General features: G+C 31.6%; 2 protein-coding genes across 2 annotated transcripts; both read left to right on the top strand.

The window, feature by feature from the left end:
* The first annotated feature begins 9,739 nt into the window (after positions 1-9,739).
* Positions 9,740-10,626, top strand: LOC111387828 (beta-glucosidase-like). The gene is made up of 4 exons (XM_023012426.1): positions 9,740-9,970; positions 10,094-10,193; positions 10,275-10,333; positions 10,427-10,626. The coding sequence occupies exons 1-4, from the start codon at positions 9,821-9,823 to the stop codon at positions 10,457-10,459; spliced, it is 342 nt and encodes a 113-aa protein (XP_022868194.1). The 5' UTR covers positions 9,740-9,820; the 3' UTR covers positions 10,460-10,626.
* Positions 10,483-13,324, top strand: LOC111387837 (beta-glucosidase-like). The gene is made up of 10 exons (XM_023012433.1): positions 10,483-10,502; positions 10,594-10,703; positions 10,811-10,898; positions 10,978-11,278; positions 11,364-11,479; positions 11,576-11,793; positions 11,897-11,928; positions 12,409-12,511; positions 12,637-12,745; positions 12,859-13,324. The coding sequence occupies exons 1-10, from the start codon at positions 10,483-10,485 to the stop codon at positions 13,106-13,108; spliced, it is 1,347 nt and encodes a 448-aa protein (XP_022868201.1). The 3' UTR covers positions 13,109-13,324.
* Positions 13,325-17,971: the final 4,647 nt, after the last annotated feature.

Raw genomic sequence — 17,971 nt, 5'->3', positions numbered from 1 at the left:
GATTTTAATGACTTGAAACATCGGACCCACTAAGGTAAATTTTGTATAGGTTTTATAATAAAATCAAGAAATTAGGAAAGTGGAAGTCCTAAAATTCCATTTATACATTTTTACATTCGTGGCAAAGTAAGCCAAAACAAGATCTCTAGAATTACAACTCCAAAAGAACATTCACTATGCTCCTAAAGCATCTTAGATATTTGGTTTTAGCTTTTATAGTAACAAGAATGTTGACCTTCAAATAATGATCAACAAAATCCTCTCATCTAATCAGAATTTTTTCCTTCCTATCTTACTTTACTTGATGCTTAAAAAGGAATAAGAGGAAAAATTATTATTTGGGAGGAAGATATTCAAATATTGCAACCTTTTTTTTTCGTTTTTGGACGAGACTATTTATAAATTTCTCTTTCGGCCTTGGAAGCAATTGGTTTTTTTGGTTAATGATAAGTGGCGGTCACTTAATGGATGATTTCTAACTTATTTTGTTGTGGTCATGCTTTAAACATATATTCACATGTGATAATGATTTTTAATGACGAGAGACAATTCACCTTTTTAGGATGCCAGCTCTTGTGCTTCATGAATGCTTGCTTTTATTGCTAAGGGCTCGTGTATTTTTAAATTCTTAATCATGTTCGCATAAAGAGTCATGGGTTCGCTTGTTATTTCTTTGTAATTAATTATTGTTAATAACTAATCCCCAAAGTCCGAGTTTAATTATTTATGTTTAAATGTAGGACTTTCTTTTTTATATATAAGTTTATTCTATACTTTAGTATGTCAAAAAAAAGGTGAGTTTGGATAATCTATTCCATATTAGTCCTCGAAATTCGAGTTTAACTATTTATGTTAAGTGGCGAACTTAAGGACGAACAGGTGTTATAATTCCCAAAATTTATTTTGTGCATTATTGATAATTAATGTGTGATTAGATGAAACAACTCCTTAATAATTATCTTTTCTGAATGCATTTTTTTAAGTCTACTCCATCATACTCTGAAGTTTGTATAAGATTTGGTGATGAGGATGTTGATGAAGAAGTACATTTTTTGTTTAAATATTCAATTAAGACCATTCTGGATTAGGTAATATGGTTGTATTATTACTCTATTTACATTTCTTATTTAATATATAGGAATCAGTTTTGAGTTTTGACGTATGCTAGTAAGAGTTGTGGGGAAGAATGAAGATTGAATATGAATTGAGGTTGGAGCTTTTGAGTTATTGAGTAGTAATCAAGTTCGATGCACAAGGATCTTAGGACAAAGATATTCTTTAGTATTGTTATATTGATAATATTGTTTGTTAAATTCAAATTTTGCATTTGAGAATTAGGATATTTTTTGCATTTTCATTGGGGATGTTGTTTGCTACATTGGCTTAGTATTATATTTTTGTTTTCATTGACTTTTTTTCATAAATTTTTCTTTTAAATTTGATGGTTGGATCTATAAAAAATAATTTATTTTCATGATTATTAATGATCCAAACCGAGTTACAAATCGAACCAAATCGAATCGATTTACGTGGTTATGGTATAGTTATAGTATGGCCAAAAAAATGGTGGTATGATGATGGTTTTGGCCAAATCGAATCGAACCGTTGCCAACCCTATTCAAGCCTTTGCCGAATTATCATCTTCTTTTTCTTCTTTGTTCTCCATTGCCCTTTTTATTTCTATTTACAATCTCACACGATATTCGTCATTTTATTGTGATGGAGACATAATTTACGCTCGCTACGATCAAAATGATGAATCAAGACATAATGTGTTTGGACAAATTTGATGGTGCCAACTTTACAAGATGGCAAAACAAACTTAAATTCCTTCTGACGGCATTGAAGATCTTCTATGTGCTTGATCCAAAATTGGAGCCAATTCCCGATGCAACATACAAAGACATCGATAAAGTCATACAAGAAGAAAGAAATGGGAAGATGAATTAATATGTCATGGCCAAATTCTGAATGCACTATCGGATCGACTATNCAAAATTGATTAGTAAAGGCAATGTGGAACTCATTTTTACTTCGAGAAAGACAACCAAATTGACAAATGTTCTTCATGTACCATAAATGAATAGAAATCTAGCAAGTAGAGTTCTTTGGAAAAACTAGGAATAAAGTTTGTTTTTTATTGCAGAAAACTTGTTCTAACCCATAACGGGCACTTTGTTAGAAATGACTATTCCACCGAAGGAATGGTCAAATTATGTACTTTTGAGGATGATTCTAATAAAAATAAATTATTTGCGTATGTTGTTGATTCTTATAATTTATGGGATGGTTGATTAGCATACATAGGAGTTAGTACTATGAAAAGAATGATTAAATGTAGATTAATACAATGTGAAATTGATAACTCAAAAAAATGTGAAACATGTGTTAAATAAAAAATTATTAAAAAATCATTACATAGTGTAGTAAGATCAACAAGTTTACTTGAACTTGTTCATTCTTATATATGTGAATTAAATGACATGCTAACTAGAGGTGGTAATAGATATTTTATTACTTTCATTTATGATTGTTCAGTAGTTATGTATATTTGTTAAAACATAAAGATAAAGCATTTAGTGCCTTTAAGACATATAAAGTTGAAGTTGAAAATCAATTAAGAAGAAAATTAAAGTAAGAAGTGATAGAGGTGGAGAATACTTCTCTAATGAATTCAATAAGTTTTGTGAACAAAATGGAATAATATATCAAGTTTCTACACCTAAAACACCATAACAAAACGGTCTAGTAGAAAAAAAAAAGAATAGAACATTCTTAGAAATGATAAACGCCGTGTTATTAAACTCTGAATTACCTTTTAATTTATGGGGTGAAACTTACTTAGTGATTGTCATATGATAAATAAGATTCCTATGAAAAGAATAAGATCTCTCCATATGAAATATGGAAAAGGTAAGAAACCAAATATTAATTATTTCAAAGTGTGGGAGTGTCTTACTTATTATAAGAACACTAATCCCAAGAGAATCAAATTAGCTCCTAGAAGTATCTAATGTGCCTTTGTATGATATGCTCTTAATAGCAAAGCGTATAGGTTGTTAAATTTTGAATCAAATGTTATAATAGAATCAAAGGATGTGGAATTCTCCGAGAATGTATTAGTAGCAAGGAAATCTGAAAATGATAAAGATATTTCAAATTCTAGAGACCTACAAGAAGAGACATTTATAAGAGATGTTGAAAATGAACCTCGAAAAAGTAAGAAAACCAGAAAAGATAAGGGTATAGGATCAATGAGATAGATTCACAACTTATTTCTTTTTACTTAGTAGAGGAGATAGGAAGGATGTTGTAAGAATAATACTTTTTGTGCTTCAAGTGGAAAGTGATCCTAAACCCTATATTGAAGCAATGTCATCTAGAGATTGTATATTATGGAAAGAGACAATAAATAAAGAAATAGATTCTATTATTTCAATAATACTTGGGAAATAGTTGATCTAAGGTCATTAGTTGCAAGTGAGTATTTAGAAAGAAGTACAATTTCGATGAAACATTCAATACCTACAAAGCTAGATTACTAGTTAAAGGGTATCGCAAAAAAAAAGGAATAAATTACTTTGACATATGCACCTGTGGTTAGGGCAACCTCGATAAAGATCTTGTTTGCACTAGCATCAATTTATGATTTACATGTTCATCAAATAAATGTCAAGACGGCATTCTCAAATGGAGATCTCGAAGAGGAGATTTATATGGAACAACCAGAAATGTTTGTTCTATCGGGAAATAAACATAAGGTATGCAGGCTAATTAAATCTTTATATAGATTAAAACAAGCCCTTAAAAAATGGTATGAAAAGTTTGACTCTAAAATAATGTCAAATGGTTTTAATCACAATTCGATAGACAAATGTCTTTACACCAAATTATATGATAGTGTAATTATTTTAATTTGTCTATTTGTTGATGATATGTTAATCATCAGCAACAATATAGATTGAATTAAGGAAATGAAGAGGTTTGTATCTTCCACGTTCAAAATGAAAGATCTTGAACAATTGGATACTATTCTTGATATTAAAGTTAAAAAGGATAGTAGGAGTTTTATATTGAATTAAATTACACTATATAGAAAATGTGATAAATAAGTTCAATCACTCAAATGTCAAGGAAGGTAATACCCTATTGGATCAAGTATCAAGTTGATAAAAAACGATAGTAGAGTAATAGTTCAAATAGAATATGCAAGTGCAATTAGAAGTCTTATGTATGCGGTACAGTGTACAAGACCTAACATAGCAATTGTTGTAAGTAAACTAAGTAGGTTTTTTAGTAACCCAAGTTTTGAATATTGGAAGGTCATTGGTATGGTTCTTGGTTACCTAAAGAAAACCAAAAACCTTGGACTACAAAATACAAAATTCCTAAAATTTTAGAAGTATATACTGACACTTGTTGGATATCGAGTGTAGGAGAAAATAAGTCCACTTCAGAATAGATATTCACTCTTGGAGGAGATGCAGTTCAAAGCTCTCTAGCTACTTGTAATTTCAATAATACATTATGAGATTTGAACTATGGTTTGATTTAAGTCGAAAGATATTAAATTCTTATGCATGAGTATTGATGTTTGATTATGAGATTAACGTTGATTATGAACAAGTGGGGAATTGTTGGAATCTTGTTGTTCAAAATTTGGTGAATGGATGAAATGAATTGGAGAAAAAAGGCGAATTTATGCCAAGAAATTGGCCTATGCGTGTGGGTAATACGGTCATATTGTGCAAAACCTATGACCATTGTGGCCATTTTTGACTGTTTTGGTTTAAATTTGGTGGCATTTCATCCCAATTTTGGCATCACTTCGTGTGAACTGATCAAAACTTATAAATAGGTGATCAAAGTTTAAAGATTAGATAATGAAATTACATGAGAAAATCATTTCTTGTTCATCCAAAATTAAATAGAATCTTTGTCTTACTACATAATCAAACTTTTTCTTTTCACTTATTCATTGAGAAACACTTTTGCTTTTCATATTTTTCATTGAGGCTTGTTTAATCCTACGAACTATTTGCAATAAATTTGTAAAAGAATTATAGAAAAGGCAAATATCGTTTGAAAATAACGATACATTCTTCGTATTCAAGCCGTTGCCGCATTATCATTTTCTTTTTCCTCTTTGTTCTCCATTGCCGTTTTTATTTTTTTTTAATTAACAAAGCTGGCAAAGATTCAGAAGTTGGTAAATTTGTCATATTTTTGCATTTTCCACATATATACATATGGAGGGAATCATCCCGACTTGGCTGGATTCTGGACTATAAGCTATCAAACAGCCGCCTTCCATTTCATTAAATTTGATTCTACCAAAATGCTTTTGATCTGCCTTTTCTTTCCTTACGATTCAAGCGTCCTCAGTAACTACAGTATTTTCGTTAGATTATTTCGTTTTCGAGTTTATTTGACTTAGTAACATTACTTATAATAATAAAATTTAAATCTTTTTTACTCTTGTTGGTTAAAATTTACTCAAATTAATTTTGACTAAAGACTTCACGATGTTATAGTGAATAAGTTTTATTTGATAATTGCCGTAAGAGTTTGAGTCTGTCAAATCTATTTTTATTGATAATATTTTCTTAAATGCACAAGGGTATTTAAGAAGGTTGCCATTTTTATCTGCGAGCTTCTATGTTTCTGGCCTAAGTATACCTCGACCCTTCCCATTTTTGGCCTAATGGTCGAGAACTTATCTCCTTATCTACAGCAAAAACATTCTTTAAAACTAAATCTCTTACTTTAAAGGATTTTCTGCAAAGTTTGAAATTGAAGTGTCTTTTCATTTTCCTTAGGTACATGGCAAGCTTTATTTGGGAATCATATGATTATATCAAAATTATAGAGATCATTGCGAACCACAATCAAATTCTTATTCGATCAGATAATCTCTTGACACAAGTCTTATTTCATACTTAATTGTAAATTATCAACTATGAGTTTAAATATATAATATGTCGATGTGTTAATTTATTGTTGAGATCAAAAGCATGATTATGTATATGATTTTAAGGTTATTGTTGAATAAATCTTAATTAATTTAAACAGATTTTCAAATATTATTAATCAAATTCTCATGATAAACTATATCAACTCTAACTAATAAATAAGTTTTCGTTTTAAATTATTAATCCTCTTTACAATCTTATTATTATCGTTTCAAAATAAATTAAATAGTTCAACAATTCTCACAATTTTAGTTTTACCAACTTAGGTCAAAAAATAACATTTTGTCCCATAAAAACATTCAACATTAGCCTTGGTTGTTTTCAAATGTTGGATAGCATTGTGCATGTTCTTTTATCATTTTTATAAATAATTTATTTTTTATTAAACTCTGTGGATTATAGTTTTTAAATGGATAGGTTTAACACGAGCATAAGCAGATTTACTTTGGGGGAAAAGAGCATAGGCAGATTTAAATGGAGTCATGTGGGGTCAGCTGACCCCACACCTAATAAATTTCTGAAATCTATGCCAATTTGCTAAGGTCAAATTGTTATATATTTATATGGGATTAGCTATCAAATTCTGAAAATCCTGTACACAAACCCGCCAATAAATATATATTTTTTCCTGCTTATTTTTTGTATATTAGTTAGAATGAATTGGTTCTTAGAAAATTTGGTAAATAAAGTTTCTATTCTATAATTCTCATGCATTATTAGGTCTTCTCTATCTAAATGTATATTTTGAATATGTTTATCCATTAACAATGAAATTCATAATGTAAATATGTATGCATTTGTCAAATTCCGACTTTGATCATACATTTAGCGTAAGCAACGACTTATCCTAACATGATGATTTTGGAATTTTACAGAATGTCGGAATACGTTGTTGGATTTGGGGTTTTATAGAATTGTTTGTTTTGTATTGTGATTAATGGAATATTGGGACTTTGCCATTGAAATTGATTGTGTTTTTATGATTGGAATTATCATTTAGAATATATTAGCATTAATTTATATGTTGAATTTCACGTCAAACATTATGAAATATAATTTAAATGAGAATCTCAATTTTCGAGTGAATGACAAGATATTGATTAAACAGATGTTCAAGAGAAAAAGATACTTGATATTATTATTATTATTATTATTATTATTATTATTATTATTATTATTATTATTATTATTATTATTATTATTTTGTAAATTAATTTTTGATCCCCAATCAATAATGTTTGACTGTACCACTAAACATGAATAACGTTGAAATATACAACGGGGATGAATATAGTACTTTTTTTAAAAAAATTAATAGGACTAGATTTTAGAGTGGGATACATATTTTATAGTGTGAATATGTAGTCTTTAAATAATTTAATTTAATAAGGATAATGTTGGAATATAATGTGGATTAATATAGTACTTCAAAAAAAAAATTAAAACTATAGAAATAGATTTAGTGTACAATAAATATATAAGAACAGTGGATGAAATTAACTACTCCCTTTAAAAATCCTACTTCGTTATTGCTAATTTCAATGGCAACTTAATTCAAATTCTATCTATGTCAATTCGAACCCGCCTAACATGAATAATTGAATATAAACACTGGACAAATTGTTGAAAGTGTTACATTATGCACTTGTATTAATGAGCTCGACATCAATAAAGGGATTAGCCACTTGCTTAAAAAAAAAATAGAGACACTTTGGTGCTGTAGCGTGCGGCACATTGGATATCCGTATTTTTTTTTTTTGTTTTTCCATGGTTTGACATCTTGGTACTACGTCAATCATTCAAAATATGACGGCTCAAAGCAGATTTTAAAAAAGGGAAAATTGCAGTAGAGGTACCAAATCTTTCATTTATTAGAAGACTTTACCCAAATCTTTAATTTGTGCCACTCACGATACCAAATCTTTCAAAAATATGCACCGGGGGTTCAAATTGATGGTTTCTGTTAATTTCTCCGTTAGTTGACTATAAGTCAATGGTTTGACCAACTATTGAATAATTTTCAAAGGGTAAAAGGGGTATATATAAATATAATATTATATTAATAATTTAACAATAAAATAAAAAATAAAAGATTAAAACCAACTCACCACCCAAACCTAACCCTTTCTTCCCCATTCCTACCCCTTGCCCCAAAGTCATCGCCACTGCTGCAACCTAGGCCACCGAACGCCATCAGCACCACTAAAGATAAAAACAATCACCACCTAAACCCAATCCTTCCTTTCCCATTCCCATACAATCCTCCTCACTACAAAGTTGCCACCATCTCCACCCAGGTTATTGACCACCACAACTATCCAGCCGGAAGTCATCGCCACCACCACTGCCACCAATAATGGAAGAACGAAAAAGTGACGATTTTCTTTACTCAAATCTGAAACAACCAAAATTGATTTTGAAGTCAGATTTGACTTTGATGATTTGCTATTGTTGTGGTAATGAAAGTGGTGGTGCTGAGGAAAATGATGGCGGTGGTGGCAGTTTCATGGTGATAGTGGAGTGAATGTTGGATTGCTTGAGCGAGCTAAAGGTTCAATTTCACTCCGAATGCTTGAGGGAACTGCTGTTTTTGAGGCCGTGGCAATGCCTAGTTGTGAGGAGGCATTAGGCTGGAGGTTGTGGTGATGATGTGGATGGTGATGGGGGTGGTCGGCAAAGGATATGGATTCAGGTGAAATTGAAGCACGATTTGAATTGAGGTGGTGGTAGTGATCAACAGTGGATAGGTGGGTAGTGGATGGTGGATGATAGTTCGTGTTGTCCTCATACTTACTGCCGGTGGATGGCGCCGATGTTGGGTGGATGAGGTGGAGCCGTCTAGTGATAGTGGTTTTGGGTGGATAGTAGTGGTTGCCAGCGGCAGCTGTGACGGTTGGCTGGAGTGGTTTTGATTTTGGGGAAGGAGGAGGTCCGAATGGATTGTGGATTGTCGAGGTGGTGGAGGTTATGGAATTGATGGGGGCCGACGGATTTGGGCGAAGATGGGCAGCAGGGGTTGGGTAGTCGACGACTTCAGATTATAGTCGGGGTGAGGTGGGGGTGCAGTCACGGAAGAAGATGAAGATTGACTATTTTCTTTTTCTTTTTTTTTTAGTTTAATTTAATTGTTAATAATATAGAAAAATAATGTTAATTCTAAATATACCATTTTACCCCTTCTAATTCAATCAAAATAGGTCAAAATTTATTTTTCTTGGTCAATTAACGGTTAAACGGACGGTTTCCATCCATTTGAACCCCCGGTGCATATTTTTGAAATGTTTGGTATTGTGAGTGGTACAAATTAAAGATTTGGACAAAATCTGCTAATAAACGAAAGGTTTGATACCTCTGCTGCAATTTTCCCTTTTAAAAGATAAATTATTTTATTCCCTCTATTTCCAACGTCAAGTTATTAAGATATTTATTTAACGTCCACTGAAACCAAGTGTTGATCAAGTAATTAAAAATAAATTTATGTCAAAATTTTAGAACTTTATACACTTGAATCAGTGAGCTCGACACCAATTTAAAGGGTTGACCATTTGCTTGATAAACTTAATAGGGACTCTTGGTGCCATTGTGAACGGCACATTGGATATTGATACAGCAATAAGGTCTTAACAATATATTATTTCTCAATATTGAATTTTCATTGTTGACGCCTCAGGTTTATATTTTTCCCTGAGTGAGAGATAATTCATGCATGGGCTCATTGATTTGAGACTCTTGGTGGGTAATTCTTGCATAGGCTCATTCAACTAATTCTCTATAAATAGCCAAACAGGCAGAGGTCGAAGAGCACAATAAATTTACAGAACTTCAAATTTCTCTTTTCATTTGTAGCAATGGAGAATAAGAACACAATGTTGACTAGCAAAACTGATGCCCCACTACTTCTGGGCGGCGTTCAGATGACCAGATTTACCCAATCCACTATTATGCGCTCTGATTTTCCCAAAGATTTTATCTTTGGTTCTGCAACATCCGCTTATCAGGTTTGTGTAATGATTTCAAAAGAAGTACTAACTAAGCATGTAAGATGGCCCATGCACACGTATTAATGAATAAATATTTGCACATTTTATTCGTTGGTTTGTTTACTTTGTCATATATTTCAGGTTGAAGGTTCTTGGGCCAAAGATGGTAAAAGCATGAGTAACTGGGATTGTTTCACGCTGAGGCAACCTGGTCTTTCCTTTCTCTCAAGTCTTCCTCTGTGTGTGTGTGTGTGTGTGTGTGTGTGGATTATAATATTATGGTAATTGCTGAGCATAAATTTTATTGGATTTGGATTGGCAGATAAAATTGCAGGTGGTAGCAATGGGTGTGTTGCTATTGACCAATATAATAAGTTCAAGGTACTTGTGCATTTCATTGTTAATCATAAAGTAATGCAAGTTGGGAAAATAGGTTGCAATAAGCTGTGCTCATAATTTTTAAAATCAATGCAGGAGGATGTGAAGTTGATGAAGAAAGTGGGTTAAAATTCTTATAGATTTTCAGTTGCATGAACAAGAATCTTGCCAGGTAAATAAATATAATATAAGAATGAAAATTCTTTAACATTAGAAAGGTAGAAATTTTGCTTATATTATAACTAAAATGTGAACAAATCATAATTTGAGGTACTCATTCATTTAAATTTGTGTTTTAGGTGGAAAATTATCTTATGGCACAAGGAAGGAATTAAGTACTACAATGACCTTATAGATGCACTCTTAGATGAAGGTTAAATGATATTAATATTCTCCATTTTGAGCTTTATTTTATTTACTTATTTCACTAATGGAATTCAAAAGTTTTATTCTCAGTTAATTTAATTACTTCATGTGTAGGAATCATTCCATATGCAACTATCTATCACTGGGATATTCCTGAATGCTTGGACCAAGAGTATGGCGGCTTCTTAAGCCCTGAAATTGTGTAAGTAACTCAAACTCGCATAAACAAGGCCATTTGCTGGTAAACTATGTATATTCTGATTAAATTTTGTGTATTACAGAAAAGATTTTAGTGATTTTGCTGAGGTTTGCTTCTGCGAATTCGGTGATCGTGTGAAATATTGGATAACATTGAACGAGCCATGGGCCTTTAGTTTACAAGGATATGTGCTAGGCTCTTTTCCCCCAGGTAGGGGTGCGACTACGCCGGAATCTCTGAAAACGGATTACTGTCGTCACAGATGTCACGTGGCTCCAACTATTTGCCCCAATGGAAATCCGGGCACAGAACCATATATTGTGGCACATAATTTGATACTTTCTCATGCAGCAGCTGTTGATATATACAGGCAAAAATATCAGGTTTGTAATTCATTACTATGAATGTGCTAATATCAATCCTTATATTTTATTTTGGTTGAATATTCGGATTGACGCATTTGTTCAGGCACATCAAGAAGGACGAATAGGGATCACAAATGTCTCGTGCTGGTATGAGCCTCTCACTGACACTCAAGCAGACAGAGACGCTGTTTCAAGGGCTCTCGATTTTATGCTAGGATGGTAAGCGGCTAAGTCACCCACACTTAAAATTATATAGACATAGGCAAGTCTCATAATTCGAGTCTTTAATTTCCTCACCCTTTTCATCTATTTCAGGTTTTTAGCACCTATAGTAACAGGTGAATATCCACAAAGTATGAAAAAAATAGTGGGAAGTCGTCTTCCCCAATTTACACGAGAAGAGAAGGAATTGGTAAAAGGATCCTACGACTTTTTAGGAATAAATTATTATACGACTAATTATGTCAGCCACGAACCTTTACAGCCAGGTACTCCACCAAATTATAGAACAGACTGCCAGTGTAGATATACAAGTAAGTATTGGGATCTTTTTCATTTACAGATTTAAGCTTTATTTATTATGACATCAGACTCTTGTGTCATATATCTGAAACTCATTATCTGAATCTTTTCTAGCTGAACGTGACGGGAAGCTGATTGGTCCAAAGGCAAGCTTTTAACTCTTGGCATGTCTTCCAATAAATTATCTATAGTCTAGTCGTTCTATAACTACATTTAAGATTAGGAATCTAATGGAACTTGAAATTCATGATCCCAGTAATCATATTGAAAATGAGTTCAGATTTGTTGTTCTTTTTACTATAAAATTCATAAAAGTTCATATGCTCGAGTAAAAAAAATTAAAAAATTCCAACTAGAAACACTAGTTGGATGTTTCTAATACAAATTCTATGTTGTTAATCATGTATTTTACTTATAGACATTATAAATAATTGGACCTCTATATATTCAAAAAGACATGAAAGAAAGAAAGAATGAATGAATTTATTTATTTTAATAAACTTCAGACAGTAAAATTACAGAAATATATTGCCTTACAAGAATTTCTTGATGGTATATGCATTAAATTGCTTACTATGGTTTAATTGAAATATCTACTAATTTACAATCTTCTTCAATTCCATCAGGCTGGGTCAGACTGGCTCTACATTGTTCCATCTGGAATTTACAAGCTTATGCTTTATATAAAGAACACATATAATAATCCCATCATTTACATCACAGAGAATGGTAAATATATTGGTGCTTATTAGCTTTCTTATATATCAAGAATCGTTTTATACTATTTTTTAATATTTATTATTAGCATCCTTGTGTTGATTTATTGAAAAAATAAGCCCCATGATCTCATGCAGGGGTGGATGAAGAGAATGATACATCCCTAACAGTTGCAGATGCTTGCAAAGATGAGACGAGGATTAAGTATCACAATGACCATCTAGTCTACGTTAAAAAAGCAATGGAGTAAGTCATCGTTTGTATAGTGTTTATTCAATCCAAAATTGGAGATTTGAAATATTAATTGTCTAATTTGTTTAATTAACTAATCATATGTGATATTACTATCATCTGTTCAGTGATGGAGCAAATGTGAAGGGTTATTTCATATGGTCAATGTTTGACAATTTTGAAATGGCTGCGGGATACACTTCTAGATTTGGCATTATCTATGTAGACTACAGAAATGGCCTTTACACAAGATATCCGAAAAACTCAGCTAAATGGTGGATGAATTTTCTCGATAATAAGACTTTAATTTCGTTGAAGAGACAAGCTCAGGAAAATGATGAAGGGCATGGCTCTGTGAAAAAAACTAAGAAGCGCTGAAGGGTGAAATAATTATTTGTTCTGAAGTGTCATCTTGAATAATTGATGCATGCATTTGTTCCTTTTATTACCTTTTAATTTAGTGTGAGGCTCTGAAAGCCATGTTGCAACTTGTACTCTTCTTTTCAAATAAATGAAGCCCTTTGAGGCGCCTCTCTTGTATTAATTGTTTTATGAAATAAAAGATTTGGACGTAAGGCAGTCACTCTAAATAAATATTTCTTTCATCCCAATTATATAAACTTGTTTCGTTTTTCATATGAATTAAGAAATCTTCTTTAATATCATTGAAAAATTAATTTTTGCCAAATCTTTCCAGTTTATCCCTATTTAATTTTCAATATGTAGTAGTAAATTATTGTTGAAATTAGTAAAGAAGTTGAATAATTTAATTTGAAGAAGAAGAAGTGAGAGTTGTTCCATGTTTTCAAGAAGTGAGAAATGTGTGTATTTGGATGATTTTAAGAAGTTGGTGTATTAAGTGAGAAAAATTAAATAAAGGTATATTGGTACAAAAAAAAAATTAAAAAAATACATACATACATACATACATACATACATACATACATACATACATATATATTCTAAATTAGGAAACGAGCCTATATATTTAAGACAAGAGAAAAAAGGAAACTCAACCTATATTACTGGGACAGAGGGAGTACACAAAAAGAACATATTAAAACTATAAATTTTTTACCATAAAAGTGTACCCAGAAATTCTTAATTTTAAGGGAACATATTAGAACCTGATTTATAATACAATACCAATTGTGAATCAAGCACAACTTGTCAATCAAAATTGGAGAAATCAAACAAGTACACCTTCAATTGATACTTTCGTGGGAAGAGCACCATCGACGCACAAGTCAGAATTTTGTAGTGTAGTCACAAAATGAAGTCAATTGGTGGAACTAATATTATGTAGAGTTGTGTAATGTATATTTTTCTGAAGATTTCATTTATATATCATAAACCGTTGATGTATTGCAATAAATAATATTTATTAAAATCAAATTTTTTACTTTGACTTAAGATTCAAATTAGATTTTATTATGTACCAAACAATGACCTTATATAATATTTTCGTTCGAAGTGTTGAATTAAGACTTTATTTAATGCTTTATTTGTTTTTCTTTTTAGTTCCAAGATAATATATTATGAAATTAACTAGGAAGAGAAAATATAGAAGTTGATCTTAACGAGGTGATTTTTAAAGCAGTTCATAGTTTTAACGTAAAAATTTCAATTCTGAGACAGTTGACAAGTTATCTAACCATATTTTGTTTAAATTATGTTATATTTTGTTTGAGAACAAATAAAAATTCAAGTTTGAGAGTGTTTGATAAGTGTTTTTTGTAAACTTATCCTGACCGTTAAATTAAAATATTTATTGTTGATTTTGATAGATTGTAGCTTATTTTTGTGTTGATCTTGTTTTTTAGGGAAAACTGGATTATAATGGTGGAATTGGATGAAGGAACGAAAAGCAAGTGAAAAAAAGATAAATCCAAAGTTTGAGAACTAAAATGCAAATATTCTATAGTTGATCCAAATCATATATTGATAATTGGAAAATGGTAGGGTTCAATTGGATACAAATGAAAAATAAATGACAAAAATTGCATGAGGAAAGGAACTAATCATGCCTTCGAGGAAGTTTAGGGACCAATTTGTTGGTCCCAACGTTGCCACATCGCATGCATTTCACATGAGCCCTTGCGTACATAAGGGATCTATTTTTCAAACTCGAGACTAATTGGTCTCAATCTTGTATGAGTACGAGGGTGACCATGCACATGCATGGTTTATTGGGAGGTGTTGATGGGCCTGATTCCTTTTTACACTCCTACTCTTCCATTGAAATAACTAATTGAGGCCGCCATGGACGTAAGACACGATGTTCTAACGCCAAGAAGAAGTCTAGCACAAAATTAAAAGTGAATAACATCAAGAAATGATAAGTCAAAGCTCGAGATCCGTATCTTCAATCCGCTTAATTCTTAACAAATTAGTATTCACAATTTGTGAGGGTCCAAAAAAATTAATAATTCATCAAGCTTCTTATATTCTTATATTTTTTATGTAATTCATATCAAACTTATGCCAGGCTGATTTCTCTCGTGTTGAATGAAGATGAACTCTTTGTTTATTTATTATTAACTCAAATAAAGTAGTTTAGTAATTCTTATGTTTCTTGATTAATCTTGTATTCCATTGTATTATTTAAATACTTGTGTACTATTTATATAATTAGTTGCTTGGTGTAGTAATGGAAATTACAATAGGCTTAGAACACTGCAAAATTAACATACGAATAATAGATGTTATGAATAATATATATGGCACGTGCAATATCTTTGATATTTGTATGTTTGAATGCGTTCTGTTCATATGAATTCGGATTAAGCATAGGATCGACGGGTGTTTAGAATATAATAAACATATTTTGAAAACGATTATTAAGTATAATAAATTTTTCAATTTTCATGAATGCATGAATAGCACTAAACTACATGGTTAATAATTGAAAATAGAAAAAAAAAAAAAAAAAAAAAAAAAAAAGGCAGATTTCAAATTCAATACAAGCATTCCATAATTTGATAAACAAATGCTTTTACATAACTCTTAGAATAATTTAAAATAATCACAAATAATCCATTGTCATATAACAATTCGATTTTGATATAAAACTAGTATGCTTGAGTTAGAATTTATTTCTCGTGATGCGATGTTTAACTTATTACGTGTTACTTGTAAATGATCCAATACACTTGTAGCATTCGTTCAATCAAGTTTTTGGTGTCATTATCGGGGAATAAATTATTTAAGTTAAGTTTATCAGTTTGTATAAGATTCAAGTTTTCTTAATTTTTTTGTTGCTACACCTAATCTCTCTCTTGTTTGATTTCTTTTTTTGAGACTATCTAGCAGTTTTTGCAAGATTATGATGAAATTGACTTGAGTTACTATGGTTGGATCTCGAGATCGAAAGGACTTTCAAACAAAGAAAAAGATAACAACGAATAGCAAGAGAAAAGGAAACAGAGATGGTATAAACTGAAAATAAAATTAAAACCAAGTTTAGTAACCACCAAATCCACCAAAACAACTAGATTCGCCAAGGCAATTGCCAACGATGGCAATGTTTTAGTAGCAGATTATGTGATTTTAGCTTGAACTTTTGTGCAACCGGCTATCATTTATCCTCCCTTCGGCCATGCTAACTTTCATCTTCGATTAGATGTCATAAATTTTAATGCTATTAAATATAGAGAAGAAAATAGAATTGGAAAGATCCAAAGGAAAATTTAATAATTCTACAATTGGCTGACTAGTCATTCAAGTATCATCATGGAATGGTTGAAAATATGCCAATCAGAGTTGGAGATTTTATACTTTCAATTGATTTCATCAACTTAGATATAAAAGACGATCAAGACATCCCATAATTTTGGGAAACCATTTTTAGCAATCGAATGTGGATTAATAAATTTTGAAAATAGTAAGATTATCTTGGGGTGGAAGTCAAATAAAAAAAAGTTTAACCATGAAGACTTCACTCAAGTGACCTGCTTACCTTTAGGAATGTAAGTGATATTGATCATGAAGAAAAAGATGAATATGGCACTCACCGCTACAAAAAAAGAGTAGTTAGACTGGTTGGAGAATTAAGCACGGTGTAAAAACTTTAAAATTTGGAAGGCCAAAGAGAAATCAAGAAACAACTGCTAGTGCAATTGTTACAAGGTTGAAAACGCTCTTTTTCAAACCATCATAAATAGCCAAACCAACAAAGTAAAAGTAATGACTATAAAAATCGACTTATTGAGAGGCAACCTAATATTCTTCCCTCTTATATATTATGTTTTCTATATAATATGATTAGTGAAATTGTAGTTTTTAATACTTTTGGTATCTTCATCCCATTATTGTCCTAATTGTGATAGGTTTAGTATGGATTGTTTCATATTATAAGGATTAAATTTCTTTATGTTTTAGGAACATGATGTTGGAAAAAATGGTTTAATGGGTCAACTTTGAGCCCAAATTTCAGTGGGACTCACCTTTTAAATAATACGGGATATAGCATATTCAAGTTCTACTCCGCGAGATGATTGACGTGATATATTTATTTATCGAAAACTATTTAAAATTGAATGAAATATTAAGTGTTAAAGTAACCCACATAAACTAAGGATTATGGAAGAATTTGATTTGCCAAACACTTATTCCACATAGGAAAGTTAGGAAACTTTGGTGTGGTTTATAAGGTGGAAATTTGGAATTGGGTTTGGGTCCCAAAGGATACCAATAGTCTTTGGAAGGGGGAAGACCTATATCCTATTGGGTTCGGTCATAAACCCACACGCGCGCGCCGCCGCCGCCGGCCGTCCGTCCAACCGGCCGGCCGGATCGATGCGGGTGGACCTTTACACTATATTAACTTTTTGAACAAAATTTATTTAAAATTTTGGGCCAAATTGTAAATAATCAAATTCTTAGGTGCAAAATGAAATTTAAATTTTGGCTTATTGACTGTTTCGACTATTTACCGATCAAACAGTCGACTGTTAGCCGACTGTTAACCGACTTAACAGACACGACTTTTAAGAACAGCATGTCTGTTCGAATTTTTGAGACTTGTCTGAAAGGTGATAACTGTTCGAATGGCCATGAACAAGTCTATAAATAGCCAGCCTTTCTACCAGAAAATTTACACCATTTTCATTGCAAACTTTCTGTGTTTTGAATCTCATTTCCCTCTCTCTCGTTCTGATATTGTCTCGAAGTAAAAAAGCACTTCGATGAGTTCGTTGGAACTCCTACAGACTACAGTGCTGCTTCCGTAGGAGACGAAAA

This window comes from Olea europaea, unplaced genomic scaffold (genome assembly GCF_002742605.1).
Source record: "Olea europaea var. sylvestris unplaced genomic scaffold, O_europaea_v1 scaffold428, whole genome shotgun sequence".
NCBI classification, from domain to species: Eukaryota; Viridiplantae; Streptophyta; class Magnoliopsida; order Lamiales; family Oleaceae; genus Olea; species Olea europaea.
This window is presented reverse-complemented; position numbering and strand designations above follow the sequence as displayed.